Source organism: Fistularia commersonii, chromosome 1, assembly GCF_037954325.1.
Source record: "Fistularia commersonii isolate RoL2024-O1a breed Wild chromosome 1, RoL_Fcom_v1.0, whole genome shotgun sequence".
Classification (NCBI taxonomy): Eukaryota; Metazoa; Chordata; class Actinopteri; order Syngnathiformes; family Fistulariidae; genus Fistularia; species Fistularia commersonii.
Window position 1 is genome coordinate 10197279 of NC_141284.1, and position 27556 is coordinate 10224834.

Genomic DNA, 27556 nt, shown 5'->3' on the forward strand with positions numbered 1-27556 from the left:
CCGTACATCCAGCTTCCGGGTGGCGTTGTGCGAGCACTGTAGAGGTGCATCCGTCGGTGAGGTAATTTAATCGAATCTTGTTTTGGTTGTACTCCTCCACTTGTGTTAAAGTAGTTTGAACGTGTTAACGACAATGTGAAAGTATTTCGGATTAAAATAGGGTGGCTAGTAACCACTTGCTTAGTTAGCTTATTCAGACTGTTGAGCTAGCTTTAGCAAAATAGTACAACGGGACAAGTCTTTCTCCAACGAAGGATTCATTCTTCGCTTTAGAGATACTTTAGCCGTAAACAGAATACGTCACACACGCTAACTGCTCGACAAATATCGGATTTATTGAGCTTTCGCTGACAGTGGCAGGAAGCCACAGAGAAGCTTCTACACAGGTGTACCAATTGAGTGGCATTTTTGGATTCTTGGATTTCTTACATTACACCCTAAGAGTATACTAGTGAACACCTATAAACGTCATTAACAGGATGGATAATGGGGAGGCTCCAGTCCAACGGCCTGTCACCCTCGACATCGCCATGGAGGACGCCATGGTGAACAAGGAGTCCCTTTGCCCAGAACCTTCACAACAAGTTCTTAGCCAGATTCCTACCTTAGATGACGTCCTGCCACTGGGAGAAAGCATCCGTCTAGGAGAGTTTGCCACACCTCCGGAGGACAACCGTGCAACACCATCAGCTGGCTTGATGGACAAGCTCAATGATCAGATGATGGAGAGTGTGATGTTCTCTGACTCACCAAATAACAGTGAAGAAGATATGCCCCCTACTGACTCACTTTTGGATGGAGCAGAAGAGGAGGAGAATGGTGGTGACATCTCACATGACATCTCAGAACAACATGAAATAAGACAGAATTTAGTTGATGAGCAGGAAAGAGCTTCTGAGACTAATGGGCAGAATCCAAAGACAGACAGCAATGTGCAAGAACCAGTCTGTGTTACATCACAAGACAATGGCCCCACCCCACCTAATTTTAATCTTGAGGAGGCAGCACAAGGCAAAGAGAGGGATCTTAAGGATGCAACAGTGCCAGTGTGTACCATATTTAGCCAGGGTAACCAGCTAAAGTCCCTGATGCCTGAGGACTTCGAGCCCACTCTCATCAAGTCCCCAAGCTTTAGTATGGGGAGTGGAGGTAGTGATGAGGCAGTTACTCCCAGCAGGTTGACCTCTCCACTTGTTTGTCAGCCTAGCCCTAGCCTCAGCAAATTCTTCACTGATAACGGACAGGCAAACCCAGGATCTGACTTCTTTGATTCTTTTATGGCACCCTCCACCTTTATCTCTGTTTCAAATCCTAATGCAGAGATCCTGCCCAGGCCTGCTACAGCACCCTTAACTACAATACTTGAGAATAAGACATCTGGCACCTCTTCCTCCCTCTCCACTGCTGGAGGGGTTCTGGACTTAAGTGCTCCCACCCCTAGCTTTGTATATGGTGCTTCAGTTACCAAATCCCAACCTCCTCTACCATCACCAGCCCTACTTCCAATATTACCTCCCACCACTACTACTGCCACTACTCATCCACAGCCCATCAACCATCTACAGGCAGTATTCTCAGGCAGCGATGATGCATTTGCAACGGCACTCAGCCTGAGTGAGGTGGACAGGCGCCATGACTCCTGGCTGCCATCCGAGGCAACCAGGAAGATATTGATGTCAGTTGCAATGCAGCAGTACAGCCCCACCTACAATGAGACCAATAAGATCACCATGCCTGGCCTAAAGTTTGACAACCTGCAGGTAGGAAATTTGGTATGAAGCTACTAGGCTATTATGCAGCATCTGTCTTTAAAAATAACTACTTCTAGGAAAGACGTAATTAAAACTTCTGTGGTGCCACTTTTAATAAGTTGTTGACAATCTTTATAATCCAATGAGTAATCACAATCATGGTTTCTATCGTTAGCGTCCCAACACTATTTGTCTGCATTTTCCTCATTTTCTGATGTAAGCTCTGAGCTTTGTTTTTCTGGTTGATTTTAATTTTAATTTAGATACCAGCTCAATTCCCTCACACTGCAGATCCAAGAAAAAAAGTTTCTATGATTGTGATTGTGACATTGTCAAAGACTAAAATATGAAAATAACAAAATGGGCATATCCCTAAGTAAATTCTTTTAACTTGGAAAAAACTTGAAATGTGGAAGATAACATCATATATTAGACACTTGGGATTTTCTATGAGAGTATTTCATTTCAGAAAATTAGGATTATATATTTAACATATAAACATTACAACTTGGTATCCTTTAAATGTTGTACCTCAGGCCCTTTTATGGTATTTCATTTGCCATAAATACACAACATTCTGCTCTAAAATTAATATGGTGGCATGTGGTTCGAATTGGTCACTTAATTCTGTCCCTTTCACAAAGAGTCAAAGCTACCTCTGGCTTGAGTTATCACTTTCAACGCACATATTCTGCTTTTCAGTAAAGCAAAATATACCCATTTTTTTATTAAAGATGTGAGATAAAAACTAATCAATGTACTTTAAAATATTTTGGTTCTAGCTTTGCAAGCCTTTAATTATGTTGAGACTGCCTTTTTATTCCCAAAAACAAACGCTCCACTAAGGCCTTTCCAAGATGACATTTCTGTCTCTGAATGGAAAAAAGGGAATGATACCTAAATGATAGCTAATAAATAAAATAATAAAAAATGATAGCTTACATATTTTGAGCACATTTACAGATTAAATGAAATTCCTTTACATTTATTAACAGAAATTGAAAAACAAGAAATAGAAATGGAAAACATCAATATTTGAATACAAGATTTAAAATGTTTCAAACAATAACAAGGTTCAATAGGACAGTTTCAAGTCCCATTCTTAAAGAAATAATAGAGAAGTCACCAATGTTGGAAATCAAAGAATGAGAGTTCTTCTTGTGCATTGATAGACTTGTTCTGGAATACTCATAATTTTTGAATTTCTCAAAAAGTGGTCTTTTTGTTTTTTTTTATTATTTTGCAATTTTATAACTGATGTTTGTTTTGATGTAGGGTGATGCTGTGAAAGACTTAATGCATCGTTTTTTGGGAGAGCAAGCTGCCATTAAGCGTCAAGTTCTAACAGCTACCTCTGTGGAACAGTCCTTCTCAGGCCTTAAACAGCTTATCGTAAGACACACACACAACCTTTTTTCTGTTGTTTATTTTTAAAGATAATTCACATTTATCAGAACAACATTCATTGATTCATTTAAATTTTGACAATTGAGATGATAATTCAAGTTTGGCTGAATGCTGGTTGTATTTCTATATTTGAAATGAATGGCTGTATATTTTGTGTTGCCTTTTGCATAACTGTTTAACAAAATATAGCCTGGATTCAGCAGGGTTGTAGTAAACACAAATGATTCATGTTGAATGATGAATACCCAAAACCATGCATTCAATAGTTTACAAGGCAAGCCTGCAGTATTATTTCAAAATATGAGTCAATTTATGCATTCAGGCTTGTACCCTAGCTCTAGACTTGCATGTGTTGTATAAACTCCAATCCAATTCCAATGAAGTTAGGATGTTGCGTAAAGAGAAAATAAAAATAGAATACCATGATTTTCAAATAAATTTCAACCTATTGTCAGTTGAATACACTCCAAAGACAATATATTTAATGTTCAAACTGATAAAAGTTACTGTTTTTTTGCAAATATTCAGTCATTTTGAATTTGATGGCTGCATGACATTCCAAGCTGGGACAAAGGCAACAAAACATTGGGGCAGTTGAATGATTAAAAAAAACTGTTTGGAATATCCCACAGGTGAATTGGAAACAGATAAGTGTTGTAACCGGGTATAAAAGGAACACCCCTGGATTGCTCCGTTGTGCACAGGCAATGATGGAGTGAGGTTCACTACTTAGTGGAAAAACTGCGTGAGCAAGTGGCCCAACAGTTTCAGGAAGACATTTTTCAACGTGCAATTGTAAGGAATTTAGGGATCTCATCATCTACGGCCCATAATGTCGTCAAAGATTCCGAGAAATTAGAAAAATCTCTCGACCCTCAATCCCTCAGACGGTTGTCCATTGAAAAATGGCATCTTTGTGTAAAGGAAATTTCCACATGGGCTCAGGAACACTTCAGACAGCATTGTCAGTTAGTACAGGTTGTACAGTTTGGCATCTACAAATGCAAGTTAAAACTGTACCATGCAAAGTGAAAGCCATACATCAACAACACCCTGAAATGCCGTCGGGTTCACTGCGCCAGAGCTCATCTGAAATGGACTGATGCAAAGTGTATAAATATGCTGTGGTCTGATGAGTCTACATTTCTAATTGTTTTGGGAAATAATGGACATCATGTCCTCTGGGCTAAAGAAGAAAAGGACTGTTCAAAACCCAGTTTTATGATGGTATTGGGGTGTGTTAATCCCCATGTCATTGGGAACTTGCTCATCTGTGAAGGCACCATTATTGCTGAAAGATACAGATAGGTTTTGAAGAACAAATGCTGCCATCCAAGCGGTGTCTTTTTTCAGTGATGTCCCTTCTTATTTCAGCAAGACAATGCCAAGCCACATTGTGCAGGCATTACAACAGCTTGGCTTGATGGTAAAAGAGACTGGCCTGCCTGCAGTCCTGACTTGTGTCCTATTGAAAATCTGTGGCGCATTATGAAGCACATATAGACCCTGGACTGTTGAACACTGAAGTTGTACATAAAGCAAGAATGGGAAAGAATTCCACTTACAAAGTTTAAACAATTCATGTCCTCTGTTCCAAAACACTTACTGAGTGTTGTCAAAAGTAAGGTGATGTAATACAGTGGAAAAGATGCCCCTGTCCCAGCTTGATTTGCAAATCATAGTATTCTGTTTTTATCTACGTTTTACACAATGTCCCAACAACATTGGAAAGGGGTTGGTGTGTGTGTGGGTGTGCATGTGGGTGGTGGGGGATGGGAGTGTTTCTCCTTGTTTAACTCAAGTCAAATTTTCTTTATATTGTGCCAATTGCACCAGAGCTGTCTCATGACACTTTACATTTAAGCAGAACTGTGCCACACTCGCTTCAAAAAGAATTACAGAAACAGAGAGAGATAGGACAGTTTCACCCTCATGAACAGATAAGCTCTCCTAAGTATAGTCTGCTTCCTGTTAGCCTCTCTATGCCATAGAGCTTAATAACATCATCCATCTATTCATCTATCACTTATCCAAATTCACTTCTGTCTTATGTCACTTATCGGGTTGCAGCAGCTCCGGCAGCAGCCGGAGCAGAGAGGCCCAGACTTCCCTCTCCCTAGCCACATGGTCCAGCTTTTCTGGGGGGATCCCAAGGCGTTCCCAGGCCAGCCTAGAGACATAGTCTCTCCAGCGTGTCCTGGGTCTTCTCATGGGCTCCTCCCAGATACAGTTCCTCCCACGGGAGGTGTCCGGGAGGCATCCTGAACAGATGCCAAAGCCTCCTCATTTGACTCTTCTATGCGGAGGAGCAGCGACTCTAGTCTGAGCTCCTCCAGGACGGGCAAACTTCTCACCCTATCACTAAGGGAGAGTACGGCCACCCTGCATAGAAGACTCATTTTGGGTGCTTGTCTCCATGATCTTGTTCTTTCGGTCACTACCCACAGGTCATGACCATAGGTGAGGGTAGGAATGTAGATCAACTGGTAAATTAAGAGCTTTGCCCTCTGGCTCAGCTCCTGCTTCACCAAGACAGACCAGTAGGGAGTCCACATCGCTGCAGACGCTGCACCGATCCACCTGTCAATCTCCCGCTCTATCCTTCCCTCACTCGTGAACAAGACCCTGAGGTACTTGAACTCCTCCACTAGGGGCAGAACCCCTCCCCCAATCCGGCGTGGGTACTCCATCTGTTTCAGGTTGACCGCCATGGTCCCAGAATTGGAGGTGCTGATCCACATCACAGCTGCTTCAAATTCAGCTGTTAAGCTCTCTTATGAGAGCTGGAGATCATGGCCTGATGAAGCCAACAGAACCACATCATCTGCGAAAAGCAGAGACTCGATCATGTGGCCACCAAACCAAATGCCCTGGCTGCACCTTGAAATTCTATCCATAAAAGTTATGAACAGAAGCCCTGGCGTAGTCCAACTCTCACCGGAAACAAGTCCGACTTACAACCAGCAATGCGGACCAAGCTCCATCACCAGTCATACAGGGACTGAACAGCCCATATAACGGGGTTCAGTACCCCACTGCTGCTCCTGGATTCAACGACCCAGCAGACCCTCCCCTTCAGCACTGCTGAATAGACCTTACCAGGGAGGCTGAGGAGTGTGATTCCCCCGTAGTTGGAGCATACCCTCCACTCTCCTTTTTTAAAAAGGGGGATCACTATCCCGCTGTGCCACTGGTGGCACTTGTGGCACTGTCCCATGCGTCCACTCAATGCTGCAGAGGCGTGTCAGCCAGGACAGCCCTATAACCATCCAGAGCCTTGAGGAACCCAGGGTGGGCTTCAACCACCCTTGGGGCCCTGCTACGGAAGAGCCTTTTGACTACTTCAGCAACTTCAGCCCCAGAAAAAGATATATCCTCCAGAGTCCCCCTGCTCTGTTTCCTCATGGGAAGGGGGTTTGACGGGATTGAGGAGGTCTCGGAGGTATCCCCTCCACCGATCTACAATGTTTTGAGTTGAGGTCAGCGCACCACTGCCACTGTACACAATGTTGATGGAGCACTGCTTCCCCTTCCCGAGCCGCCAGATGGTGGACCAGATGCTCTTCGAAGCCCACTGGAAGCAGTCCTCCATGGTCTCCCTGAACTCCTCCCACACTCGAGTTTTTGCCTCGGCGACCATCAAAGCTGCATGTCGTTTGGCCTGCCGGTTCCCAGCAGACCCTCACGTTATGTTTGGGTCTGCCAGGTCTGACCAGCATCCTCCCATCGGAGCCAGCTAACCACTAGGTGGTGATCAGTTGAAAGCTGTGCCCCTCTCTTCACCCGAGTGTCCAGGACATTCTCCCGCAAGTCCAATGACACGAACACAAGGGTGATCAAAGAACTGCGGCCTAAGGTGCGTTGGTGCCAAGTGCTCATATGGACATCTTTATTTCTGAACATGGTGTTCAATGGACAATCTGTGACGAGCACAGAAGTCTCTGCCTATTAGTGTAAATAAGTTCTTGGAACCAGAGGCAATGGAGAAGGACTATGAGCCAAAATTGTAACTTGGGCCTGCAGCAGAGATGTCAAGAAGTGACAAGAGAAGGAAGAAAGAGATGGTATGTGTTTGCATGTGTGATTATGATTTGGATGTTGACCAAAACCTCTGTAACACAGACATACATTATTCTTTGTGTGAGAATCTGTAGATGAAACAAAATTATATTTTCATGCTTTATGAACTAAATATAGACAATTATGAATCTCATTTATTGTGATGAATAGATAATGAGTATGGGTATTAGTGTATCATAAATTCCAAAGTGGTTTGAATATGAATTTAACAGTGTTAAAGAGTTGGTGCCTGAGTCATAAGATGATGCAACTTTGATGGCTAAGACATGTCAGTGATTGCAGCAGTTCATCACATCTTTTTTTTTAACTACTTCTGTAGAAGGATACCTGTTAAGCCTCTGATGTAACATCCTCTGCTTTTTTCTGTACTTTTTTGATACTCAATTTGACACAATGACTCTTAACGGAATATCAAACTCAGTTTAGCTCCCACTCTATTTTTAAATTCGCAAACTTGTATGCTTGTGTCTGTGTGTTGTTGTTGTAAGGCGGACGTAGTAGAGGACACCATTAGAATGTTAAAGGGGGAAGTGTGAGCGTGGATTGTATATTAAACCTGCGCCCTATTATCAGGTGCGCCTTATGTGTGTGTTAAATACAGTAATGACACACAACTGAGACTGCGCCTTTTAGTGCGGTGCGCCTTACGGTCATGAAAATGCGGTAGTGAATATACAAGGCGTGATCAGTTGCCAGTAAATGGGAGTATAAATCCTGCCTCATTTTGTGCATTAGCCCAGATGTAGCTGATTTTGCATTTCATACTTATTATTCTTTAAGGAAAATGTTTTTATCATTATTGCTTTTTGTTTGCAGAGAAAATAACAGCATCAGCTTGAGACCATTTACCTCTTACTGATGCAGTGTCCTTTTTAATAATACTGCAGTAAGACAGATCATTGCACTCAGAGATGTACCCAGGATCCCAAGTTGAGTTTTATGATTTCCCCTTATTAACTAGTGTGGCACCAGCAAATGCTGATTCCTAATATTAAGGAGCATAGTTTCTTTTGTTGTCTTCATCAGGACTATTCCCATTTGGTGGCTCTCCTTATGATATAATAATGTCATTGTCAATGACAAATTGACATGCCACCATCTGCCTTTCTATCGCTATCAACATGCAGTCAGATGATTTGATTGCCATCCAATTATGATATTTTTTCCAAATGAATAAGACCAAACTACTGTTTATATTACATAAATGAATGGATAGAAAAAAGGATAGGATATCTTTCCTTTCTGAAAGTCGTTAGCACAGTTGGCTTTTCTGTGGGCTTTTCTGCTTGAAACACCTCCCGTAGGGCTGTTTGGCCTGCTGTGGAGTTATTGGCCAGGACCCACTCTTAATCCTGGATTTCAGAGTGGTGGAACAGCAGCAGTGACACCCTCCTGACACTCCCCTGCAGTGGGCTATAGAATACATGTTTACCCCAGATGTTGTCGTTTCTGCAGAACCAGAGTAAAAAACACTTTTCCCACTTGTACTGCCTAGTCTTAAAGAGCTGTCTTCCCTTAAAGGCTGTGTGTCTTTTTTCCTCTCACAAGTAGCTTGTATAGCCCCCTCCTATGGGACAGACATTTTAGTCATGATGCCTTATATAATTGTGGTGGTCTCAAAGACAATGTCAGATCTCATTGGGTTCATGTGGTCCAGGTCACCCTCAATGTTTAATTTGCCTCTTGCACATTGTCTTATCTTTTGGGGGAAGCCTCTGTCAATTTCAGTATTAAAAAGATGTTGATTGAATAGAAATATCCTGAAGTCATCATTTGCCAGGGGTATGAATAATTTTGGACTTGTCTGTATATCATTGTATTATATTTGACTCCATGTCAGATTAAGAAGCTCTAGGACTTGTCTGACTTTAAAGTCACCTAGCCCATGATCACTGCTTCATAAGCCTAAGGTGGTGTTTGGAGCTGTGTGAAGTAGAGCAATGACTTCATCTATAGAACTTGGTAAGCCTGGGACTAATTGGACCATCTGTTATAAGTTGGAATTTGACAATATCATTTATAGTTCACAAATGTATCTTCAAATTTATGTTATATAGTTGCCCCATCCAAATCTGTGTAGAACACACATTGCATATAATTTATATGTTTATGTTAGCATCTTTAGTTGATGCCAATGAGGATGGCTCATTGTGCATAAACATTATAGTCAACTATACTAATTAGAAAATCAAATGCAAAACATTTGCATGCACAGTGATAAAGTGGAAAGCAAATAGATGTAGAGTAGAAGTAGAGATAGTTTATTGATCCTAAAGGAAATTAGGGTGTCTAACAGCATACACATAATACACATTGCACAGATCAAACATATCACATACATATATACAGTCACTTAGCAGGAAGAAAGAAATAGTAATAATAATAATCCAACGAGGTAAGAATAGTGTCTTGATTTGGTGTTTTGCAGTAATTTAAGTAGAATAAAGTGTCCTAATAAGACTGTCCAGTGTTATGGAAGAGTCTTTTAGTGCAGTAGTTTCCAGGATACTATAAGTGTCTCCACCAGTGATAGCATATGACTGTGCAGAAAGGGGGGGGGGACAAAAGACCTCTGGATTTTGGGAACAAAAGACCTCTGCAGCCTGTGTGTCCTGTAGGAAAGGGACCTGAGTCTGTAGCTGAATAAACTCATCTGATTGGTGAAGATGGTGTGCAGGGGCTTGCGGTCATTGTCCAGTATAGAGTGCAGCCTGCTCAGGGTCCTCCTCTCAACTGTTGTAGTAAGAGTCTCGAGCTCCATGCCCACCACAGACCTGCCTTCCTCACCAGTCTGTCCAGATGCCCAGTGTGTCTCTTCCTAGTGCTACCACCCCAGCATACCACAGCATAGAAGAGCACACTGGCCATAACACACTAGTAGAACACCAACACAAGTTTGCTGCTGACATTGAAGGACCTCAGCCTTCTGAGGAAGTAGAGCCTGCTCTACCCTTTCTTGTAGAATGCCAGAATTAGCAGACTAGTCCTGCTTATTGTCTAGATGTACACCCAGGTACCTGTAGGTGCAGACTATCCTCACATTCTCCCCATCCAGTTACAGGCAACAGCGGGAGTGTAGTTCTCCTGAAGTCCACCATCATTTACTTGTTTTGGTGGTGTTTGGCACCACCCAACGAAGTCTTCAACAAGGCACATGTACCCCCCACGCCACCCCCCGTCCATCCTTGTTACACCCCACAATTGCAGTGTCGTCCGAGGACTTCTGCATGTGGCACGTCTCTGAGTTATAACTGAAATCGGTGGTGTACAGGGTAAACAGTACTGGGGAGAGCACAGTTCCCTGTGGTGCACCTGTGTTGCTGGCCACAACCTTTGAAGTAAGGCCCCCCAGTCTAACACATTGGGACCGCTCAGTGAGGTAGTCTGTGATCCAGGTCACTAGGCCAGTGTCAATTCCCATCCGCAGCACTTTGTCTCAATAGGAGTGGCTGGATGGTGTTGAAAGCACTGGAGAAAAAAAAACATGGTGTGTGAGGAGTGTGAGGGAGTGTGAGGGTGGGTGGTCATTGGGGTCCGTAAGCAGAGGTGGGGTGGGGGGGGGGGGGTGACACAGGTTGTGTAGTCAGGGTCGTTGACAGAGGCAGGTGGTCTGGAGGTGATAATGGGAGTATGGGAGTATTAATGGCCGCCCCATTACCAGAGTTGCTGAACCGATTGTAGTAGTAGTTCAGGCCGTTGGCCGTGGACATGTCGCCATTAGCCTTGCCTCCCTTTCCTCTACACCCTGGGATGTTTCTAACTCCCTGCCATACCCCCTTCATGTTGTTGTGAGTTTCTTCTACAGCTTCCTCCTCGCCCTCCCTCAGGTTTCTTTTTAGTTCCCCCTGCATACTCCTCAGCGCTGACATATTGCCCTCATTTAAAGCTTTCTTCTTCTTGTAAAGGAGTTTTTTGACATCACTGTTTACCCAAGGCGTGTTATAAGGGTAGCAGCGCATAGTCTTAGTGGGTGTAGAGGTAGACGTCTCAAGGGTAAGGATACAAGACAAGAATAAGTCTTCTGAGTTTATTGGAATTGATTGTGGAAACAACCCCTCAAATTTCAATGAACAACCAGCAATAGTCAGCAACCGTCAACTACTATCAGCAGTGATCGGTAGTCATTTGCAACCAGAATCAGAGCTCAAGCTTCTCTATTCAGCCGAATAGGGTGCAGTTTCCTTACAGGCTGGGTACCAATTAATGTTATAGCTTTTATAGAGAAACAAAGAGACTAAGATGATGTACACGTTTGTCAGCTAGTTAATAATTCCTTCTTCAATACACCAGTATGTCATGTCAATAACACACATCATCGATTTACTTCAAACAGGATGGACGATAAGACAGGCAGAGAACATGTTTGTCATACAACACAGCAAAAAACAGGCAAAATACATGTTTCACAACAAGGATAATCTGTTTTTCCCCCACAGTGGGTACTGCAATGTCCATACTGACATTGACATAGTCAGTTGTGCATGGTGTGTCCTCCCAAATTCTCACTGTTCTGTAATAGGCTATATTCAGTGGACTAGAAGCAATTTCTCATTGTCTCCTCTGCCTCTGATGTCAATTCTTTGAAGGTGCATGTGGTGACTGGAAGTTTTTGTACTCTTGGCTTGTACAATTTCTGAAAGTGAATGAGGTTGTGATTGGAGTTACCCAGTGGAGGAAGCACTTTATCCATCCTTTATGTTTGCATAGTAGAGATCTACTGTCCTATTTTTCCTTGTTGCGCAGTCCACAAATTGGTGAAAGTTTGCGAGGGTGGAATCAAGTGTAACATGAGTGAAATCACTTGTGGAAAAATTGGCATCTATATTGTTGTGTTTGTAGCCTTGCAGCAATTGTGTGAATGACATCACAGGTATTGTAAGTAAGGGCTCATGGGGAATGTAAACATACCGAACAATGCCGTGGAGACTCTCTCGGCATGTAGTAAGGTTGCAGACTCACCATATGTAACTCCAAATCTTTACTGCAGATGGTGTCCTTCACAGTTGCATGTCCAAGATGGCACCATGTGTTGTGTATGTATATCACCAGTCAATCTCACTTCTTTTTCCGATAACTTTATTGGCTCTGTCGGGTCTAACTGCATTGAAACCAGTAAGTCAACATTAGCAGTGGGGACATTACCAGCTGACATTTCCGTCAGGCAAATCGGGTTTGATTCCCTGTACAGCTTTTAATTCCTTACCAGGGCAGCCAGTTCATCTGTCCTGTTTGCCAGTAAATTCACGTTTCCCATCACAATTGCTGGAACGGAGGGCTTGTGTCTCACCTTCTTCTGCCATCGTCTAGCTCTCACAGCAACTCCAAATCTACAGCCCCGGTAGCGAAACACCTCCGAAGGGATGTTTGCGTGTACCATGCCAGCAAACATGCAAAGGGCAATGAGCTAATTCCTTGTGAATACAAGTTTGCTGCTACCAGAACTTTGCAAAGACTTCTCTATATCCATGGACAGAATAAACTTCTTGTACAAATTTACTCCTACAAATTTAGAAGATGCAAATAAAACAATACAGAGACGAACATAGACATGGAGATACTCAGACTTGCTGCAACTCTCAGCGGTGCCCAAAAGGTAGCTGTCTAATGTCTTATTCTTCTTTTTCTTTCGGCTTTTCCCTTCAGGGGTCACCACAGTGAATCAACCTTCTCCATCCAACCCTATTCTCTGTATCCTCCTCTCTCACACTAACTATCTTCATATCTTCTCTGACTACGTCCATAAATCTTCTCTTTGGTCTTCCATGAGACCTCCTGCCTGACAGCTCCAATTCCAGCATCCATCTACCAATATATTCACTATCCCCCCTCTGTGCATGACTGAACCATCTCAGTCTGGCCCCTCTGACCTTCTCTCCAAAACATCTAACATGTGCTGTTCCTCTGATAGACTCATTCCTGATCCTGTCCATCCTGGTCACTCCAAAAGAGAACCTTAGCATCTTCATATCTGCAACCTCTAGCTCTTCCTCCTGTCTTAGTACGGCCTATGTTTCTAGGCCATACAACAGCACCACTGTCTTGTACACCTCTTTTTTTCATTCTGGCATTCTAGTCTTCTATCGCATAGTACCCCTGGCACTTTTTGCCACCCATACCAACCTGCTTGAACCCATCTCTTCACCTCTTTTCCACACTCTCCATTGCTCTGGACTGCTGACCCCCAAGTACCTGAAATCCTAGCATTTGTCAATACATTTCCCTCTATCCTTAGTCACCCGGACCTGCTGTACATCCTTTCCATCTTTATCTCTCCGTTTCGCCAACCTGTATAGATCATTCTCTTCCTCCTTACTGTCTAACCAAGCATACAGGTCATTGTACGCCCATTTGATTTGCCTTTGCTACCTCTACCTTTACCTTACATTGTATCTCCCTGTACTCCTGTCTGTTCTCTTCAGTCCTCTCAGTATCCCACTTTTTCTTTGCTAACCGCTTTCTCTGTATATACTCCTGCACCTCCTTATTCCACCACTATGTCTCCTTGTCTACTTTCCTTCCAGATGACATACCAAGTACTCTCCTACCTGTCTCCCTGATTGCATTAGCTGTAGTTGTCCAATACTCTGGAAGCTCTCCCTGACCACCCAGAGCCTTTCTCAACTCCTGCCTGAAAACCATACGACACTCCTCCCTTTTCAGCTTCCACCACTTTGTCCTCTGCTCTGCCTTTGTCATCGTGATCTTCCTTGATCTTCCACCAGAGTCATCCTACAAACCACCATCCTATGCTGTATGGCTACACTCTCACCTCCAACTACTTTGCAGTCACTGATCTCCTTCAGGTTACCTTGTCTATACAAGATGTAGTCTACCTGCGTGCTCCTACCTCCGTGTGTATAAGTTACCCTCTGTTCCTATCTTTATTGGAAAAAAGTATTTGATACAGCAATTTCTATCCTTTTTGCAAAATCCACCACCCCCTGTTCGTCTGCGTTCCTATCCTGTTATGCCAAATCTGCCCATCCCATCACTTCTTCATCCCCTCTATTGCTTTCACCAACAATCCCATTGAAATCTCCACCAATAACCACTGTCTCATCTCTGTGAATATTCTGCATCACTTCATCTAACTCATTCCAGAACTTCTCCTTCTCCTCAAACTCACATCCCACCTGTGGGGCATAGCCACCAACAACATTGACCATCACACCTTCAATTTCCAGTTTCAGACTCATAAGTCTATCTAAATTCTTTTTACCTCCAGAACATTCCCAACAAACTCCTTCAAGATAACTCTTATTCCATTTCTCTTCCTGTCAGTACCATGATAGTACAACTTAAAGCCTGCTCCAAAGCTTCTAGCCTTACTACTTTTCCACCTGGTCTCCTGGACACACAGTATATCCACCTTCCTTCTCTGCATCATGTTAACCAATTTTCCCAATATTCAAAGTCCCTACTCTCATTCCCAGACTCTTACCTCTCCTCTTCTCTCTCTGCTTCCAAACACACCTTCTTCCTCATCTTCTTTGACCTACAGTACCCCAGTTACTATTGGCACTGTCATCAGCACCAATGGCGGTTGTTGTTAACCTGGGCCTCAACCGATCCGGTATGAGATTATTAGGTTTGATTTCATGGTTGGTTTTTGCAAAAGTTTTACACTGGATCCCCGTCCTGACGCAACCCTCTACATTCATCCGGGCTTGGGACTGGCTCAAAGAGCCTTTGATACATTCAATATTCCTGTATACAGTGTTAGCCCTAGATCATTTGAGTTCATTTGGAATTCATCTTAAGTTTGTTACATCTGTTCACTTTGTAGAGCACTAAGAACTGGCGGGCTGCTGTGGATCTTACAGGCCTGCTACTAACAGCTCATGGCCAAGGATACGGAAAGGCTGGCCAGCCAACATCCCACACCACTGACTCATTGCAGGTAGGATCATTAAATTTGAATAAAAATATTGGGCATGAAATAACTTTTTGTTTATTTATCATTAACTTTGTCTCTATGAATTTGTTATCCCAACATGCCCTACGTTTTCTAACTCATTTGTGCTGCTTTGGACTTGATTTTTGTCATCTCTACTATTAAAAGAAATATATGAAAGGAGTCTGTCTGATGAAAAATAATGAAGTTGATGTGGAAACAAATAAGATGACAATTGTGAAATCACCTTCCAAGCAGTGGGATAGATTGATTCCCAAAGTATGTAATGAATGTGTTAAGGAAAATCACTTTGATTTTCACAGTGGGAATTATATTAGCAACAACTAATTACTAAACCAGGAGTATCATTTGAGAGACATTGAATACTACAGTGAACAGAGGAAATTGAATATTTGCATTATCTATCTCTGTAAATAAGAAACATTTAGATTTATCTTTTGAGCATTCTTTTAAAACATGCTACAAACCGAGGTTGGTGTTGTGTGTCTCTACAGCTTTGGTTTGTGCGTCTGTCTCTGCTCACCAAACTGAACCTTTTTGCAAATGCTGAGCTTGAGTTGGTGCCATTTGACAATCTGGATAAACCAGACCTGTTCTATGAGTACTACCCAACTGTTTACCCTGGGAGAAGAGGTATGTACATGCACTCAGCTTTTGTAAATCATTACCATCCACAATCCTGTTGGATTAGTCATTTTGACTTTTTTGTACCCGAATATCTGTTTTGCTCTTCTAAGATGTTTTATAACAAAGTAGTATTCTTGATTGTATGGTTTCCCCCCCCCATATCCCCAGTTTTTTTTTTGGATTTTTATTAATGTCAAAGATTGAATACTTTTTATGAGTTATCTTGAAAAGTATACATGTGAACTTGCTGTTGTGTGCTAAAATTATTAAGTCAGGTAGAACTCTTTTATTAGGTGGTACATCGCATGCGTGCATGCATTCGTGGGTTAGGGGGAGACAGAATCGTGTACAGGATTGTGCTGAAAAGGTACTCTTAAACCCTTATCATGGCTTTTGATTATGCCCCTGAAAGGACCCTGCATTTTAACCATTTTATTGAGGATCCTGAAGTATACTTAAACTGTTCCAATACAACGTTTCCCCCTCAATCTTGATATCAGAGTATTGTTGAGAAGCACTATGAACTCTACTTGTCTTCAAAATGTTTTTTCTCCTTTACACCTTATCAATAGCTCTCTAATGTATTCCCATTATTTGAATATACTTTGCCCCTTGGGCTGCCACAGCGAAGGCAGCACCAGAGATAGCTATGCATAGACACACACTGTTGCTGGTATTTTGGCTCATTCCTCCATGCAGATCTCCTCTAGAGCAGTGATGTTTTGGGGCTGTTGCTGGGCAACAAAGACTTTCAACTCCCTCCAAAGATTTTCTATGGGGTTGAGATCTGGAGACTGGCTAGGCCACTCCAGGACTTTAAAATCCTTCTTACAAAGCCACTCCCTTGTTGCCTGGGCGATGTGTTTAGGATCATTGTCATGCTGAAAGACCCAGCCACGTTTTGTTTTCATCTAATCATTGGGTATCCTCCCAATCTTCTTCTGGATCATCCAAATGCTCTCTAGCAAACTTCAGAAGGGCCTGGACATGTACTGGCTTAAGCAAGGGGACACATGTGGCACAGCAGGATTGGAGTCCCTGGCGGCATAGTGTGTTGCTGATGGAAGCCTTTGTTACTTTGGTCCTAGCTCTCTGCAGGTCATTTTTGCTCTCTGTTCTTGTTAACAATTTTGACCCCACGGGATGAGATCTACATGGAGCCTCAGATGGAGGGATATTATTATGTATGTCTTCCATTTTCTAATAATTGTTCCCACAGTTGATTTCTTCACACCAAGCTCCTTACCTATTGCAGATTAAATTTCCCAGCCTAGTCAGGTCTACAATTTTGTTTCTGGTGTCCTTTGACAGCTCTTTGGTCTTGGCCATAGTGGAGTTTGGAGTGTGACTGTTGTGGACAAGTGTCTTTTATACTGATAGCCAGGGTATATAGGTAACATGTGGCGGACTAAGGAGCCTCTTAAAAAAGAAGTTACAGTTCTGTGAGAGCCAGACACCTTGCTTGTTTGGAGGTGACCAAATACTTATTTTCCACCATAATTTGCATGTGAATTCTTTAAAACTCTGACACTGTGATTTTCTGGCCTTTTTTTACCCATTCTGTCTCTCATAGTTGAAGTGTACCCATGATGAAAATTAGAGACCTCTATCATCTTTTTAAGTGGGAGAACTTGCACAATTGGTGGCTGATTAAATACTTTTTTGCCCCACTGTAGCCGTCAAAAGAGAGCACCATATGACTTTCTAATGCTCAATATTACACGATATGTGTCCTGTTTGGTCATAATTCTAAATGTAAAAAAGTCTTTGTATTACTGTTTGAAATATTTGAGATGTTGGGACTCAAGTAAATTCTATGATTTGTAGTTAGCACCCAAAGTACTAAGCCTAAGTACCAAGAAAAGTGGGCATTCCCCTTAGAAGCAAAGAAGTGGACCATGCACCTGTATACCAATGTATCAATAATTTCAAAATGATCCCAAAAGTGCTAAGTATAATCAGTGGCTGATATACAATACTTGCGTTCCAGCATATTCATTTTTTATGTTGAATATTTTTGCCTTGCCCAAACAGCACCTGCGGCAAGTTTTTTAATCTGCCATTCTTTAAGTTGTTCTTCTCCTTCAAGAATGGCAGATCTTTTGTAGATATTCAGTTCCAATGTGATACGTCGACCATTTGACAAAATTAACTGTACAACTGCAAGATAAATCTTTATGTAGATCCATGTTGAGCTGTTTGTCAATCTGTTACATGTATACGACCTTGTGTTAAGCAAGGTCGTATACACCTTGTGTTCTGTTAAGCAAATTTGGACTATTATATGAGAGGATTACTTATTATTATGGTTGCATATATTTTTCAGCATCCACTTATTTCATTCACTTTCTTCATTATGTCTCTTAAAACAGCAAGATAGATTAAATGTGTTAATGTGGCAAAACTTGCTGAAATCCCAAGGGGAAAATAGAATAAAGAGATACACAATTACAAAATATTTAGTGCAGTAATTCGGATACTGAGGTGGATGAAAAATACATGTCTCCTGCTCTGCAGTGTAGATGAGTAGAATTTGGTGAGCAGAAGCAAAATAACTGAACAAAAGATGGGCGAGCCATGGGTGGGTGGATACATGAGTTAGTGAGAGAGCAAGTGAGCGTGTCTATGAATTATATAGAGGCAGAGAGAGACCGATGGAGCAGAGAGATGAGTGATGGAACTGTGCAGCAAATACAGGAAGAGAGATGAGAGGGTTTAATAAGCAGCTATACATACCTCAAAGCCATCCGTAGGTTCCTGCCTCCAGGACAGTGTGCAGTGTATGGGGAAGGATGGCTTTATATCCTCTTCACACTCTGACTTCCTGGCTGTTTTATAATGTCTCCTGTTATGTCCTTGATCCAACCTCTTCTTTCCATTCCCACCCCACTGCTCTCACAACCACTGCCAAAAACTAACATCACCAGGCTCCATGGTACCATTCTCCATGCGGTTGCTGCATGCCGAGCTTCCGCAATACCTAGCAAAGCCCCAAGAAGCTCTGGACCGCCTGCATAATCTCAAAACTGTCTGCCTTACTGTAAGTAGAAGCACATAAGAACACACCTGAATATAACGATATGCATGTTCTAATGTATTTGCAAAAAAAAAAAAAAATCAGCCCACAAAAAAGTGTCTGTACAACACTGTTGTTAAATAAATAATTTTAATACACAGACATGAAAAGGCTTCAGTTCTGGCTGTGAAATAAAGTTACCCTCTAAAGTTTAAAGTCCAACCTCTGTATCCTTGACAGATTCTTGAGAACTTGGAAAGAGGCTTGGCTGAGGATGGCAGAATGATCACCCTGACTCAGGAGAGCAAGCAAGGTAAATGTGTGTGCGTGCATGCACACAGACATACACAAAGACTTTTGGCTGCAGACCTGGCCCCAATCCCAGACTGCATCACGCCGTGGGAGGTGAGGTCATGGGTAGTAAACACAAGCATTGAGCAGAGGCACAGCTGGTGCTGGACTGCAGCACCTTAGCCACATACACATGCCCTCTCAGCTGCACATACCAATGCAGTGCTTGAAAAATGTTCAGCGCCTCACTTCTTGGTGACCTGCATTGAATTATAAATGGTCTCTCCAGCCCCTCACTCCAGATAGATCACTGTAGTTAAATCCTATCGAGGACACTCTCCCACACAAGCAGGTTGTGTAAATAAGCTGGTATCTTGATCAGTTATTCTGTTTCATTTGTCAACAACATATTCATGCTACTTGAAGAATTTGGACTCCTGTCTTTCAAATTTGCTCTCCATAGCTTTAAAATTGAATTCTGGTTTCTCATCATCTTCTGTTTGAGGGTCTTATAGTATTCATCTTTTTTAGAAGTGGGACTCGTCTGAAGATAAGTCTTTTTACGGCCAGCTTTAGATGATAAATAACACACAACTTGGTGACACTGAGCTCAAATTTTCTGGATAAAACATTAAAAATGTGTCATACATATTCACATGTATGAGGACTTTTCCAGTTCCTCCCCATCTGAATCTATTGCACTAGCTCCTCCCTCTGTCCTTCCTTTCTGCCCACACTGACAGCTAACAGTAAAGGCCTTGCCTTCACACATCAGACATCTACTGAGTGATTAGCTCTATTCTAGAATACACCAACACACTTGCAAGCACAGACTCACAGGTGCATTGTGATGAATATCAATAGGCCTGCACACTACCTCTTTGCAGGACCCTCCATTTTCCTCTTTCCCTCAGATGGTTCTCTGTCAGTGTCTTCCACAACACCTTGTCTTAAAATATATTGTGGCTGTGTGTCTCTGCCTGTCTGCCTGCGCGCAAGAGTGTGAGCTGTAGAAAGGGTTGGGTGATGCATTACAGAAGGGACAAAGGGAAATGTGTCATTGTGGCAACCCCACTAAAATACAATTTGAGATGAAAGTATTGTCACCCTAAAAAAAGGAAAAACCTTATTCTTATTATTCTCAATATTTTAGAGTCACTCAAGCTTTGGAGGTCTCGTCTCAGCCGAGTCATGTACTCCATGGCTAATTGTCTGCTACTGATGAAGGTATGTGTGAACTTAAATGCATGTGTCCTTTTATGAGTGTCTTGAGTCTGCGGGTGGGAAGTGTTTTTGCATGAGACTTAAGATCACTTGTACCAGACCGGTTGAGGATTCACCCAGTAGATCCGCCGAGACTGACCACTAATGGGATTCTCGGTCATTGAGAGATAGAGAGGAACAAGAGAAAGCAACAGGGAGGGGTCAGAAATGGGTGCGGATTGGGTTTAGATCAGGGGGAACTACAGTACCACCTAGCGGTAATTGATACATGGACAAGATCAGTTCAGTGCTTTGATAAACTGAATTAGCTATCAGAAATAATAATAATAATAACACATTTTATTCAAGCCACTTTACTCAACACAAAAGGACACTGTATAGGCATATACAGTTGTGTTCAAAATCATAGCAGTGTAGTTAAAAATGTGGATAAAGGTCAAAATCCTTCTAATATTTTTATTTCCATTCACTGGCAATACAAAATCAAGGTTATGGAGTGGCCAGCCCAATCCCCGGACCTTAATCCAATAGAAAACTTGTGGTGTGACATCAAAAATGCAGTTTATGAGGCAAAACCAAGAAATGCTGAGGAATTGTGAAAGGTTGTCAAATCATCCTGGGATGGAATACCTGTTTCCAGGTGTCAGAAGTTAGTTGACTCCATGCAACACAGATGTGAAGCAGTTCTCAAAAACAGTGGTTAAGCAACTAAATATTAGTTTTGTGAATCACAGGAATGCTAAATCTTAATGTTGTTTCAGTTCATTGAGGAAACATTTGAGTTTGTTATGAAAAATTCAGACACTGCTATTTTTTTTTGAATAGCCCACAACCACTTTTACTTCATTTTCTGTAAATTAATTGAAATATTGCTACTTTTTCTTGATGCTTTCATTTGAAATATAATGTTCATTATTCCCAGTGAATGGAAATAAAAATATTAGATAGATTTTGAGATTTACCCACATTTTTAACAACAGTGCTATTATTTTGAACACAACTGTACATATACACAGAATCCTGACTTAAAAGAAACAATGAAAATAAGAAAAATAAAAGTTACAAATTGGTAAAGAAAACCGCACAGTATATTTATATCCTTGAATAGATCTAAAAAGCTATTATTATGTCGTATAAATATAACTACAAATATAAGATATTGTTATACAAATAACAATATTCTATAAGTGTGTATATTTATTATTAAATTAAACCTTTAAGGAAATGTATACATATTGTATATTTTCTTCAAGTTATATAAAGTCTCAGTAATTTATTTTTTGCTGTGAGCATACCATATGTGCCTTCTGAGAACTATTCTCATTTTTGGATGAAAACACACTAGGGATCACACAAAGTACAATGCAACTAATGAACTGCACTGATGATGAACAACCGGCATTAAGTTTAATTATCATTAAGGTAGAGCTGACTGACAGCTACAACCTGGCTCTAGATTTGGACTACTCACTTTTTCCAGAACATAATACATAGTCTGAATGGTTTCAAAATCCAAAGTAAAGATTTCATAACCTCTTAATGGCATTTACTTCTGTATAGAGCCCTGTATGAGACCTGAGCCAGGGCAATCATATTGTATGCTCCTCTCTTTGTTCTGTCTGTCTCACTCTATCTCTTTCTGCTTGCATCCTTCCTTCCTCATGGCTTAACCTTGCTCTTCTTTGCCTGGTTTTCCCTTGACTTGTCTACTCATTCATCTTTCTCTCATTCTCTTTTGTTTTTACTTTTGTCTTTTATTTATCAAACCCTCCAGGATTATGTTCTGGCCGTGGAGACCTATCACTCCATTATCGAGTATGAACCAAAGCAGAGGGTGCAGCTTCTCAGTGGCATCGGACGCATCTTCTTGCAGGTCCATCCATATGCATACAATTAGTGTTTTGAAAGTATGACATATTAATGAGCTGTTTTTGTGAAATAGGCACGCAATTAACGGAAAATGATCTTCAGTTATTGACACAATCCGTGACAGCTGCTGTTTGCTTTCGAAACAGTTGTGGAACTTAGGCTTAATCACAAAAGTGCTTATACTGTATAGGACAAAAAATAAGCAAGAATTAAAGAAGACTAATGTAAAGACAGTGACGTGCAGTCAAGGGAGGCAGGAGAGGCCGTGCCTCACTTGTCAATTTTGGAAAGAAAAAAATGTAAAATGTAAAAATAATGAAATGGTTCTATTTATCAGTTATTTGCACCATGAAGGTATTTTTCATCTAATTTTACCAGTTTTAGATCGTTATTCAAAATGGCTAGATTATCACATTTACTGTTCAAATACTGAGAAGCCATGAGGCCATGGACTGATGCGCCTCGATGTACGTTGCGCAATGACGGCTGACTGCTGGCATGCTCTGCACTAAGACCATATTGCCATCTCTCTGTATGTCACAATTAAGAGGTTTAAAAATTTTTGCTATATGAACTAAAATTCCAATGTACAGTGTTTTTTGTCTACAGCTGTATTTGTGTTACTAATATATCGTGCTGATCATAGAATGGCTGCCAAGAGCCAAGTGAGGCATGCAGTTGATGCCATGTGCTAGATATAAATTCTCTGGATTTTTGAGAAAAGTATGTAATAAATAATGAGAACACCTTGATAAGCACAGTGATGTGCTGTTTTTTGTTTTTTGGCTACCAGATTGGAGACATTAAAACAGCAGAGAGGTATTTCCAGGATGTGGAGAAAGACTACCAAATGAATGGGAAACAACCCAATCACACCCCATGTGTGCTGATGAACAGGTATGTGTAAGTGAGGATGCCGTGAGCACCTCTGAGCAGGATATGTACATGTGGTACTGTATATATAATGTCTCTGAGAATAATTTTCTATCTCATAACAATACTTTTGTAGCCTCATTTATAAGTTGCTACGATAGCAAATTACCACAGGATGTCACACTTATTGCAGTGGCCAAAGCGGTTTTAGAGTAAAAGTCACAGCTCAGTTCACACTGGTTGCTGTTGTAACAAATCTGAGACAGTTTATGTGTTCTTGTTATTTGCAGGTTTTTGTAATTGTATTTTTTTTTCCACATGAGAAGTGTTTAACTTTTGATGTTAAGAAATGGATTTTCAACTTAAATCTAAACTGGCAACTAAACAATTTGGGAGACAATGTGCCCAAAAACAAAATAGGCAAATTAATAAATGTGCTTTATCTGGTCATATTTTCACTAGTAATTTGTCCTTCTGATGAGAGGTGAGATAGTTCCAAGAAACTAAACAGTCCGGTTGCTATGACAAGACTTAAGGAGGAGTACTTTTAACAATTGGATCACCTGGTTAACAGTATGTAATCTATTTAATATTTATTCTCCAGGGCATTTGTCTACCTCAGTCAGAACAATTATGCTGACGCACACATATCCTTCACTGAAGTTTTAAAAATTGATCCGAAAAACCCTGTGGTAAGTATTATTATTTAATAAACATACCTGTTTTTACAACCCATAAGCTGTAAAATGCTTAAGTGATGTAAAATCATCTCTTGTGTTTCTAGCCTTTAATTAGAATCCTTATGTTTTAAAAAATGTTGAACCATATTTCAGTAATATTGGAGATTATCTGAATGTCAGATAAGACATTTCAGGAACAGGTCTATGCACTGTATTAACTGTTATCTCTGTAGCATAAAAATATGGGGATAGGAGGAAAATTATGTCCAGCCTCTGTTCACTGTTCAAAAACCAACATCGACAGGTGTGAACAAACCATTGCTTTACATCTAAAAGTAAATTTTACTAAACAAGTGGTGAAAGATTGTCCTACACACACACACACACACAACTAATGACCACACTTAGACAAAGTCTTGAATTAATTGTGCCATAAGAGCACAATTGTATGTCCAAAAAGTCTGAAAATTTACCTTTTGAAAAACAATTTTTGTGTTGTTCTCATCATAATTGTCGTTAGTTAAGAGTAATGTGGTTAAGGTATCCCATACCCTTCTACCCCAACTGCCTCAGGCCAACAACAACGCCGCAGTATGCCTGCTCTACCTGGGCCGACTGAAGGATTCCCTGGGCCAGCTGGAAGGTCTGGTGCATCAGGACCCCACATTATACCTCCATGAGAGTGTCCTCTTTAACCTGACCACTATGTATGAGCTGGAGTCTTCACGCAGCACCCAGAAGAAACAGGCATTATTGGAGGCTGTGGCCTGCCGGGAGGGTGACAGCTTCAATACTCAGTGCCTCAAACTGGTTTGAGGCAAGAGAACAAGACTTGGAAAGGCCCACTCTTATACCCGTAAATTCACTCGCAAACTCCTGAATTGTGGCAGGGGGCTTCACCCCCAAAGTGAAGAATTAGTAACAGTTTTATTACAGAAAAGTTGATGTTTAGTGGCTGGATTCATTTCCCATAAGCATATTTTAATTTCAACTTCCATTGTTTGTTTTTTTTAAATACATACACTGAACCTATCTATCTTCCGACGCTTATCCTGCACTGAATTCATGTATGTTTTATTCATGTTCACCCACCAAGTTGCAATCTTGTCTCACAGAAGTAGTAAACAGTATTAAACATTGTCCAACTCATGGTGGTAGAGGTGAATAGTGAAACATTTGTATAAAATTGGGCTAATTTCACTCCTGCAATCAAAGAAATGCTTTTACATTTGAGGAATAAATGATTTCAGTCTCTCTCCAAGGAAATTGATACTTAAGAGCCAGTATCAGCACTGCTTTCATATCTGGTTTGCTAAAACTAACTTGTAATTAGGTTATCGAAGAATGAGGGATAGAAAGAAGGGAAAATGGTAAGCTTTGTCCAAAATTTGCCTACCGACACCCCTTTTGTAAAACATTTTGTAGTCTGGGCATCTCATACTGAAATCTTATAAACTACAGTCAGGATTCTATGACTGACAAGTCTAGTAAAGCAAAAAACATTTGTTTTTTGACAACATAGATGCTCAGGAGAGGAGTTTGCTTCAAGTTTTCATTTTTTTATTCCTTTTGGGGAGAATTGTGTTGTTTATAAATTAAGAAGAAAGCCTTTACCACAAATAAGTAAAGGTGACTAGAGATATTTTTACAGTATACAAGACTGTCTCAGAAAGTTAGAATATTGTGATAAAGTTCTTTATTTTCTGTAATGCAATTAAAAAACAAAAATGTCATACAGTTGGGATTCACTACAAAACTGAAATATTGCAAGCCTTTTATTATTTTTATATTGCTGATTATGGCTTATATCTTAAGAAAACTCTAAAATCCTATCTCAAAATATTAGAATATTTCCTCAGACCAAGTAAAAAAAAAATTAACAGCAAAACAAAAATCATTTGAAATGTCCATTAATGCACTCAGTACTTGGTTGGGAATCCTTTTATACGGATTACTGCATCAATGCAGCGTGGCATGGAGGCAATCAGCCTGTAGCATTGCTGAGGTGTTATGGATGCCCAGGATGCTTCAATCGCGGCCTTTAGGTCATTTGCATTGTTGGGTCTGGTGTCTTTCAGCTTCTTCTTCACAATATCCCAAAAATTCTCCATGGGGTTCAGGTCAGGGAAATTGGCAGGCCAATCAAGGACAGTAATTCCATGGTCAGTGCACCAGCTACTGGTGGTTTTGGCACCGTGGGCAGGTGCCAGATCATGCTGAAAATGAAATTATTATCTCCATAGAGCTTTTTAACAGATGAAGCATGTAGTGCTCTAAAATCTTTTGGTACACAGCTGTGTTTGCTCTGGATTTGATGAAACGTAGTGGACCAACACCAGTAGCTGACATGGCTCCCCAAACCATCGCTGACTGAGAACTTCACACTGGATTTCAAGCAACGGGGATTCTCGTGGATTCGTCGCTTCTTCCGTTGTCTTGAGTTCAGAAGTGGCTTGACCATGGGAATATGGCTATTGTAGCCCATTTCCCAGACACGTCTGAACTGTAGCTTTTGATACCTGGACTCCAGCTTCAATCCACTGTCTCTGAAGCTCCCCCAAATTCTGGAAGCGGCTCTTCACAATGCTGTTAAGGCTGCGGTCATCTCTCTTGGTTGTGCGGTGTTTCCTGCCACATTTCCCCCTTCCAACAGACTATCTGTGAATGTGCTTTGAAACTGCGCTCTGTGAACAGCCTGCTCTTTGAAATATTTCTTTTTGTGTCTTAACATCTCGATGGAGGGTGTCAATGATGGTCCTGTGGACAGCAGTCAGATCAGCAGTCTTCCCCATACTTGTGATTGGTAATATTCAAGGCTTAGGAAACACTTGCAGGTGTTTCGAGTTAATTAGACGATTCAAGTGATTAGTTGAATAGCCTACTAGTATACTTTTTCATGATATTCTAATATTTTGAGATAGGATTTTTGAGTTTTCTTAAGCTGTAAGCCTTAATCGGCATTTCTTTTAAAAAAAAGAAAAGGCTTGCAATATTTCAGTTGATTTGTAATAAATCCAGAATGTATGACGGTTTCGTTTTTTTAATTGCATTACAGAAAATAAAGAACTTTATTGCAATATTCAAATTTTCTAAGACAGTCCTGTGTTACACTTTGACAGCTTGTGTAATATTATTTTGTGTGCATCTTGAATTGCATTCCTACAACATAAAGCACACAACCAAACAAGCCAAATAGATGACTAAAATAAAAAATGCCACCAATTTACAGAAAATTCCATAACCCCCTGAAAGATATGCATGGCAATTTGAATGAATCATCTAAAAGGATAATGTGTTAATCCCAGTCTTTAAGAGCTGAAACTCATCACATATGTTAGATAATACTTTTCCCACAAATTTAAATTGTTCCAGTAGACCTGATAATTTCTTAAGATCTCAGTAACAGCAGCAAAGATAATTATTATCATGAAGCATTTCTATTTTGAAGAGCTTGTCTAACTGAATTGGACTGCAATGCAGTAGAATAAAGGAAAATGCAGGCAAATAATGTATGTATGTTGGCAGAGGCATCACTGAACTACAGTGACTTATAAGCCTCAACAGATGTCCTTTAAGATAATTTTGGAGTACTAGTCAACTACAACAGAAACTTTGCTTAGGTTCCTCTTGTGTATTGTTTCAAGTAACTCCTTTTAAAACTTAGTGGATCTCTATTGCCTCAGGTGTATAACACCAGGCTGAGAGTACATTAATTAGAAACTAAAAAACAATTCTAACTGATCAAAGAACAGTATCGGTTAAGAATACAGCAGCCAACATCAAAACATGTCTGATTTGCAATAAAGGTCCGCAAATGGAAACT

The 27556-nt window shown here is 41.0% G+C and overlaps 1 protein-coding gene across 1 annotated transcript; it reads left to right on the forward strand.

Moving 5' to 3' along the window:
• Positions 1-14: 14 nt before the first annotated feature.
• trappc12 (trafficking protein particle complex subunit 12) lies at positions 15-27556 on the forward strand. The gene is made up of 12 exons (XM_086147106.1): positions 15-61; positions 479-1760; positions 3027-3143; positions 15025-15138; positions 15648-15786; positions 18708-18820; positions 19037-19109; positions 20241-20314; positions 22086-22184; positions 22974-23077; positions 23658-23745; positions 24307-27556. The coding sequence occupies exons 2-12, from the start codon at positions 480-482 to the stop codon at positions 24547-24549; spliced, it is 2445 nt and encodes an 814-aa protein (XP_086003232.1). The 5' UTR covers positions 15-61; position 479; the 3' UTR covers positions 24550-27556.

Excerpts from the sequence above, each read along its gene's own strand:
- trappc12 (XM_086147106.1), top strand. The coding sequence starts at position 480 with ATGGATAATGGGGAGGCTCCAGTCCAACGGCCTGTCACCCTCGACATC. Across the intron at positions 22,185-22,973 it reads TCGGACGCATCTTCTTGCAG|ATTGGAGACATTAAAACAGC; the intron begins GTCCATCCATAT and ends TTTGGCTACCAG. Across the intron at positions 23,746-24,306 it reads TTGATCCGAAAAACCCTGTG|GCCAACAACAACGCCGCAGT; the intron begins GTAAGTATTATT and ends CAACTGCCTCAG.